This window comes from Vigna unguiculata, chromosome 8, assembly GCF_037176805.1.
Source record: "Vigna unguiculata cultivar grain cowpea cultivar isolate G323 ecotype 2 chromosome 8, ASM3717680v1, whole genome shotgun sequence".
NCBI classification, from domain to species: domain Eukaryota; kingdom Viridiplantae; phylum Streptophyta; class Magnoliopsida; order Fabales; family Fabaceae; genus Vigna; species Vigna unguiculata.
This window is the reverse complement of record NC_140799.1, coordinates 22,794,070-22,802,508: the sequence shown is the minus strand read 5'-3', so window position 1 is coordinate 22,802,508 and position 8,439 is coordinate 22,794,070. Positions and strand designations below refer to the sequence as shown.

Below are 8,439 nucleotides of genomic sequence, written 5' to 3'. Positions count from 1 at the left end.
CGCTTCATGCTTAGCACTGCTGGTGGTTTGAAACTTCTCTCTTCTTTCTAACTATAGAAGGGTAAGTTAATATAATGTGATTGAAAACAAAGAACTATTAGTATCACGTACATCACTACACTAGTTGTCTCAATACATCATCTCAAACATCTAGAGCACTCATAAGGACATGCTCACACCCTTAGCACTCATGGAGACTTAGCACCCTATGCTCTCAAAAAAAAATCTTAGACTTACAAGATAATCCTCATAATATCCTTAGAGATAAAATGATGGCATACTTCCTAGCATGGCCAAAGCATAATCAAGAAGAGTTTGTCATTTGAGGAAGGTGAGCCCAAACTCTTATTATCATAGGCCATTAAATATCTTAGTAGTACAAATTTATTTTGGGCTTTGTATTACGGGCTAAGAAATGTAGGATTTCTTTGTGGCTTTGTATAATGGGCCTAGTATCATAGGGTTTTTGGCCTTAGAAACCCCATTAGTGTGGAGCGGATTCTTCATTGACTTTTCCAAGTCAATATGCGCCTATCTTGGTAGCTTGGATGGCAAGGGAAAGACTTATCTCCTTTGGGATAGAGTGGCCATGTGTCATGGTCTAATTAGACAGTTTTTCTTTTAGTGTCACATGACTCTCTAAGAATTAAGAGTATTCTCCACCTTCTTAAATAGCCATATGTCCTCCTCCTATTGGGGAGGATTTATGCCTTGGACTCCAAGCTAGCCCAATTAAGATTTTTAGGGTTTTGCATCTCCAAATTTGGAGACACCTTAGGCTATAAATAGAGGTGCCTCCCTCCTTGTAAATTCACTTTGAGATTAGTAGAGTTTTCCTACCAAATTATTTTGTGCCTTCATAGTTGTCTCCCAAGTCTTGGCTAAAACATCCCATGTGGTCTCCTCTAACCACCCTTCCTTGAATGTTGGCGCTACTTCACTTGAGAGCACCAAATCCCACCATTCTACACTTCTTAGACACCAAACTGAGAGCACCAACCCATCTATCTACATGCTTTTGCGGTCATTCTTCCTTCCGTAGACCCTTCTTCATGCTTTAGAGCACCCTAACTTGAGGAGGGAGCCATCATAAAATAAGAAAATTACCTTAAAGATAATTCTAGTGCACTCTATAATCTTTTAAAATTATTCACATATCACCAAATATGTTATCTCTTAAGAAATATATGAAAATATCCAAATTATACATCAATAATCACATTATTTCCTAGAAATCTTTCTTTAATTCTCAAATTTTTCCTTCAATAACAATTTCAATAATAAATATATTTCCAATATCCTCCTTGATAATTTTTTGAAAGATAATCTTTTGATAACATATTTCATGTACCAAAATATAACAAATTCATCACCTAATGAAATTTGTTATGCCTCGCCCATGGTTTAGTTGTCTTCGCCCAATGAAATTGTATCGTCTAATCAATGGCGGATCTTGACTAAGATTTCTGGGGGAACCAAAATATTATACTTAAAATTTATATATTTAACATTTTTGTCACTCATTCACTTAAAATTAATACATAATTTAATATAGTTATAACTATAACATAAAATACACATATCTAAATGATTGTCATTTGTTTTTTCATATTTTTTTGCTTATCAAATAATTGAATCATAACTAAATTTTTCAGCTACTTTTTTTTTCAATGTAAATAATCATATTATATGTCAAATATTTATTTTTCATTTTACTAATGTGCACATGTCAATTCAAAAGTCATCACAAACTTTCATTTCATCATTGTTATGCTTATGCGATGAGCAACCTTATTGTCTTGTCCTCATCTTCCCTTCTTTTTTATCAATTTTAAAAAATGAATTTATTCTTTTATTTTTTATCAATATACCTATCTATAAAACAAGTTTAAGACCAATATTTTTTATTATAATATAAAAAAAAAATTAGAGACATAATTACTAAAAAAAAGTATGAAGATCGAGTTACAATTAAAAATACTCTATAAAAAATCACATAATACATTACTTACTCTTCTATATTCATAAAAAATAGATATACAAAAGGGTAATGAGATAAAAAAAAAAACAGGGCTAAATATTAAACAATTATTGCACTACCAAGTGAGACAAGATAATTTTTTTTCCTTTAAGATTGAGAGAAGATATGAAAATAATGAGGACAGAAATAATAAGTTTCTGTTTAACTTTTTTTTATTCAATAACAAAAGAAAGAAAAAATAAGTAAGGATGAGAGAAGAGTACAATATGTAAAAGAACTCAAAAAACAATGTGAAGAGAAAATAAAAATTATCTTAACAATTTTATTTTATTATATTAAATTTTATATTGTGTAACGTCCCATTTAATTATTAAGCGAAATTAAAAGAAACGTCACACACAAAAATAGTACTGTAGAGTAGTCCTGGGGTCCTTAACACAACCCCTACAAACTGGGCACACACGATACCAACGGAAACCAGATAAAAGTCTAACAAATGAGAGTAAATAGTAAGGAATACAGCAATACATGGGCCATAGCCCTAAAGCAAACCCATGAAGAAAATAAAGTCCAGTCCAGATGGCTAAGCAGCGGAATCGCCATTTTCTTGCAGACCGCGAGAACCTCGCCCATCTACTCCCATCAATTAAATTGATGATCATCGCAAGAAAGAAGAGCCACATACAAGACAACCATACAACAAACGGGGTAAGCTAGAGCCAACAACATTTTCATCATACAGTTAAATATACTTTCACCATCCAATATCCATACATCATCCAAGCATGTTATGACTTGTCAATCAATACATTATGACTCGACTTGACTCATCCGGATACGTATAACTTGGTCGGATTCAGCGGATGCTCGCACTTGTGGTGGATACCTCTGCTCACCCCCAAGCTATGTGTTACAAGTGTTATGATGAATCAATTTCCCTCACCACAAGATTAGCCCTTAATGAGTTTTAGGCCTCCTACTACTCTCACCACAGGAGTCAGTCCGCTCTAGGTGAGACTAACTGACTCCTTAGAGTGTCAGGATGCAACCTTACCTTGAATCCTTACCTAGTTATACAGATGGGGCACCACCAGGGACACCCCACTAACAGGGGCCATGAAATTACGTCCCGACCACTAAAGCACGACCCTGGGAATCTCACCTAGAGATCCCACGGACTTACGCACTGACACAGACCAAACTTTCTTAATCAATCAAAGAGATTCGGCATGCATACACGCAAATATATATATACATATACATGTAATACAATTTCTCATAATACACCTCTTTCGTATTTCCAACCAAACCATGCCAACTCATAATTCTCGAACCCAGAGCATGGAGTTCTGTCCCATACCATTACCATGCCACATTGATACCAACTCTCTCATATCTCATGTCGAACTCACACCAAACTCATCATTTCAACCTCATGAATCATCTCATACAATTATCATGCTTACATCATATTAAACTCACAAATCACAATTCATACACTACCTCATTCATAAATGCCATTCAGTTCATAAACTTAAAGGAATACTCATACAAGCATGTTTTTCACTTTTGAAATCAAGGAAAACATCAAGTCTAACCACCTGCTCGCCCAGCATCTCTCTCAGGCAGAAGGGTCTCGCCCAGGCGAGGAGGACCTTCGCTCAGGCGAGCTCCCTTCGCCTAGGCGAGATCTCGACTTCTAGTATAAGAACTCTGCACGCATTCTCGCTTAGGTGAGACCCTCCTCGCCTAAGCGAGACGTTCACTCGCTCAAAAGACACAGTGGGTCGCCTGGGCGACCATTCGTGGCAAAAATACTTAGGCGAGCCCCTGTTAACCTCGCCTAGGCGAGACATGCCCGCTTGGGCGAGTTTAACAGTTCTTGCCACTGTTTTCTCCTGCAACAGATAATATGGCATACTAAACAGTGACCCAACCATTTTATACATCCATAACAGTGCTAAAAAATGCAATCAATCGCAAGGCCAACACCAACAACCACAAACATCTCAAACATTCAGGAGGGTTCTAGCTTCCCTTACCTGGAAGGGTTTGGCAGAAGACTCCTAGACCAGACTGGATTAGCACCGTAGCTTCGATGCTAGCTTTGGGGTGGCTTAACGAACTGGGAAACAAAATGGCAGTAGGGATATGAGCTATAGAGAATAGCAGCTGTAAGAGTTACAAACACTGTGGAGGGAATACTTACGTGAGTCAAGAGCGGAGTTAAGCGGAACGTGAGCTGAAGGTATGCTTTGGAACCCTAACAGAGGCGGCAGCAGCTCTAAGGGAAGGAGGATCTGTTTTTCGAAAATGAGTACAAGTTAGGGTTTGGGCACTTTAGGTTAGAAACATGAATTGGGCCAACCCCCTTAGGGCCCATAAGATTTGACAGTCTACGAAATAAAAGGGCAGAAATAATTGGGCCTTACATATTGTACTATTTATTAACATTAAATGTTGTACTTTATAAAAAAAATAAAAAAATACCTAATTTAATTTTTATTAATTTTCAATATTATTTAATTTAAAATAATAATTATAATTTAAAAAATTTAAAAATATATAATTTAAAAATTCTAAATATATATAATTTAAAAAAAATTAAAAAAATTGGAGGGGGGGCCGTGGCCCCCGCCTGCCCCATCGTGGCTCTGCCACTACGTCTAATCCCTTTAGTCATTAGTACCATCTAACACTTATGTTGTTTAGTCCTTCTATTACTAAGGTCGTCTAATACTTATTTCGTCTACTTCCTACTTACCAAGATCGTCTTACTCCATTCACAAGAGTCATTTAGTGCTCACATTTTCAACCCACTAGTGTAGGGAAGGGAAATGACAACGGTTATTTCCAGCTTTTGGCTTCGGGTCCGCAACCGCTGCATATACGACCGAGGTAAAAAGCTAGTATTTTATGTCTCGGTTACAACCCGAGGCATATTTAATATTTACTGCCTCGGTTTTCGCACAACCGAGGCCTAATGAGTATCAGAAATTCAAAAAAAAAAAATTAATATATTTTCTGCCTCGGGTCTGTTTTAACCGCGACAAAAAGTTAACTTTACTGCCTCGGTTCTGGTCTAACCGAGGCATATGGCCATTTAAAAAAAAATAAAAATTTGAATAATCTTTTGCCTTGGTTTTGGTTACAACCGAGGCATAAAGGTATTTTTTTTAAAATTCTAGTCCTATTTCATTCAAATCTAGCACATTTAACCTGCAAATTCTGAACCAGAAAACCAGAACCAGCCAGAAACAATATCATATTACAATGATGGACTCATTACAATACTTAAATACTATTCATATTGTAGCACTCATTACAATATCATATGCTTTCATAAACAAATATACTAAGTAATATTGTACATTTGAATAATATACTTTGCCAAAGCTATCTTTAAATATTTGATGGACTTGACGGGGATTGATGTACTAGTACCAAATCTCTGCACACAAGAGAATAATTTAAATTAGTATATAAACTAAGACAAAATTGCATATAAGTATTTCATATAGTGAAATTATTACCATTTCCCAACCACTTGTGATATGAGCACGTACAATGGTTGATATCCATTGCATTACATAGTAACCGCACTCATATGAGCCGGTTTGTAAATTACACTACAATGAATGCACATTTATAAGTAATTGATGAAGAAAAGAAATTGAATAATTATAATACTGTAGACCAAAATAGCAAACCTTGAGGCTCAACCATGCTAGCCTTTTTGTCATAGTAGTTGATTTCCCCAACAACATGTTATGTGCAGCGATTGAACTATGAAAAAGGTAAGGTGTTAAGATACAATTATATAAGAAAGAAAGTTCATAAAATTGAGGTTCTTACCAATCTATAACTTGTCTAAGATGGTTAGGAGGAGGCCTGTGCAAGGAACAAAGCCACACAACAATGTTGTCCTTCATGGAAATCACAACTAGTTGCCAATGATGCCTGTAATAAAAACAAAATTCGTTGTTATACCTTAAAATAATATATTATAATTAGAAGTCAACAAACTACACTTACCCAGAAATATAAGGGACAAAATATATTTTCTTCCCTTGTCCAAAGCATTCGGTGACGTATGCTTGAATGTCATCAAATTTATTGCCTACATGAGTGAGTTGGGGGTCTATGAACCCATATACATCACTCAACCCCATATTGTTAGTGACACTAAACATATACCTGGACAAAAACATTTATTTAATATAAGTTACTAAATAAATTAATTAAACATAATGAATAGTTTAGATGCTAACATCATCCATAACTGAATAAGGGTAATATTCAGTTCTTCTGTACCCGACGCAAGCTCTAAGACATCTTGCTTATGCAGGTACATTGGGATGTCACTATCTCTCCCAAATACATCAGAATCCCATGGAACTACCATCGGCTTATCACTAATGATGTCAACAAGCTGGTGTAATGCACCAAGAGGATCGTCCAAAGATATTGGAATCTTCATAGGTTCAGGACTTTCCACTTCAGGCGACTATTAGTACATGGAAAAAATAATTTGATTGTGAACATAAATAACATGTAAACTTAAAATGCAAAGTCCTATAAGGTGAGTTTGGGGAACCATACCGAAGGGTCAGAAATAGAACCAACTAAATCTTTAGGCCAGGCGAGGAAAGACTGAAATGCCTGTGCCACAGTATATACCTCATCTGTTGGCACAAGAACTAAAGCATCTGGTATATAACTTCCTCTACCGTGATCTTAACCTCATCATCCGCCAGCTCCATACCATGAAGAACAGTGGCTGCCTCAAATTTTGTTCCACGAGCAACTAGTGTCTTCCTTGTACCATGCAGAACATATAGTTCACATCGATGAGTGTTGTCTGCATCATCCCCTGGTACAGCTGGACCCGAGCAACTCCCCTTTCTGCTTCTACCTGTTAGGGGCACAAAAGGTTCTGGTTAGGGAATTAGTTGCGGAGGGTTGCCATGACCACCAAAATGTTGCTCGAACTGACGCATAACCCTTTCAGTGATTTGTTCTGCCAACCGTTGTGTCAGTTTTTCTTCATACTCAACACTGTGTGTCCATGAAGATTGACTAGAGGAGCCACCAAAATATTGGTGAATGCCGACTCCTGATCCAGCAGCACGCACACGTCTGGGGTGCTCAGGTCGTCCAATTGCAGTAGCAGGAATATCATGACGACCTTCTGGAATGAAAGTACCTTGGGAGCTCTGCTCAACCAAGGAGTCCTACAATATAACAAAAGAAAATTAAGAGAAAATCGGTATAAAATGATATTAATGTTTAAGTAAAGTTAACTCTTACAATTTTTTCAGAGATTTCTCGTGCAGTTTCAGAAGTGTAGGTGCCCGATGATCGTAGGCGGGCTAACTTCCACTTTTGATGACGAGATGGTGGTGACGGAGGAGCAAGACAATCATCTTCAGAAGGTGGGGGCCTAGATTTTTCTTTTTCCTTCAATATCTTTTCTTCAAGCTTTCTATACCCACCACGAGACAATATGTGTGGGTTTTTATTTTGTTTACTTATTGCTTGGGCTTTTGTCCTTATTTCCTATAACATATAATTGATTTTATGAATTAGTTCAACTTGTAGACAATTTCAACAAATTTTTAAATTCAAGTAAACTAACCTTCCATCTCTCAGATGTACGAGACTCAACAAAGATGCCAAGTGTCTTCATCAATTGAAGTGTATAGCTCACGTGGATCTTCATTCTTTTTAGATCCATAGATATACCTAGACGTCAGTTTTGTCTTAAAACCACGAAAATCTTCGGCGACTGCTGCCAGACATCTATGTTTAAATGTTGCCACATTTGGAATATCAAATGTCGTCTGCAATAAAGAAAATTAACATCAGTAAGTGCTTTACCAATATAATGAAAATATAAATTTAAAAAATTACATGACATAATTTACCATTAGATCCTGTCATATCATGTTCCGTTGAACTTCAGACACATGATCGAAACTAGGAGTAAGGATGGATATTATGTCACGTGCCAGTACTCCTAAATAGCTTCTAAATAGGTCTCTATTACGACCTGAAGCTTGACCAGTGACGACGTCAATAATGACATGAGTCTTCTTACCTTTAGCTTTTCTCAACATGAGCTTCCTCAATATAGTGGCTCCTCTGGTGGTTCTCTTTTTAGGCAATTCATCCTCCGATGATGAAGTCTGATGGTCAGCCATATATTTATTGTTAAAAGAAAAAAATACAAAAGATTAATAACAAATAACATATTATTTAACAAAACACATAAATTTATATAAACAATTCAGATTCATACATAAAGTTATGGATTGGTCATATGTATATTCCCTCATCGTGATCTTCCCGAATTGCTTGTACATCGTCAAGTACTAGGGCCTCATCAAAATTTATCGTTGTTTTAAATCGATGAGTGTCAGCAATATGAAGGTTACTCAAATTCTCTTCATTAACAT

At 36.3% G+C, this 8,439-nt stretch overlaps 1 protein-coding gene across 1 annotated transcript; it reads right to left on the bottom strand.

Moving 5' to 3' along the window:
- Positions 1 to 5,336: 5,336 nt before the first annotated feature.
- On the bottom strand, positions 5,337 to 6,386 carry LOC146884251 (uncharacterized). The gene is made up of 6 exons (XM_085665330.1): positions 6,253 to 6,386; positions 6,017 to 6,178; positions 5,837 to 5,941; positions 5,692 to 5,767; positions 5,515 to 5,610; positions 5,337 to 5,432 (listed from the first exon to the last, which is right to left on the bottom strand). The coding sequence occupies exons 1-6, from the start codon at positions 6,384 to 6,386 to the stop codon at positions 5,337 to 5,339; spliced, it is 669 nt and encodes a 222-aa protein (XP_085521456.1).
- Positions 6,387 to 8,439: the final 2,053 nt, after the last annotated feature.

What these genes read in the sequence shown, in the direction of transcription:
- LOC146884251 (XM_085665330.1), bottom strand. Translation starts at nt 6,386, where the DNA reads ATGGTAGTTCCATGGGATTCTGATGTATTTGGGAGAGATAGTGACATC. An exon ending in CTTATTCAGTTATGGATGAT is followed by an intron (nt 6,179 to 6,252) that starts GTTAGCATCTAA and finishes GTTTTTGTCCAG; the next exon opens with GTATATGTTTAGTGTCACTA. An exon ending in CTTAGACAAGTTATAGATTG is followed by an intron (nt 5,768 to 5,836) that starts GTAAGAACCTCA and finishes CCTTTTTCATAG; the next exon opens with TTCAATCGCTGCACATAACA.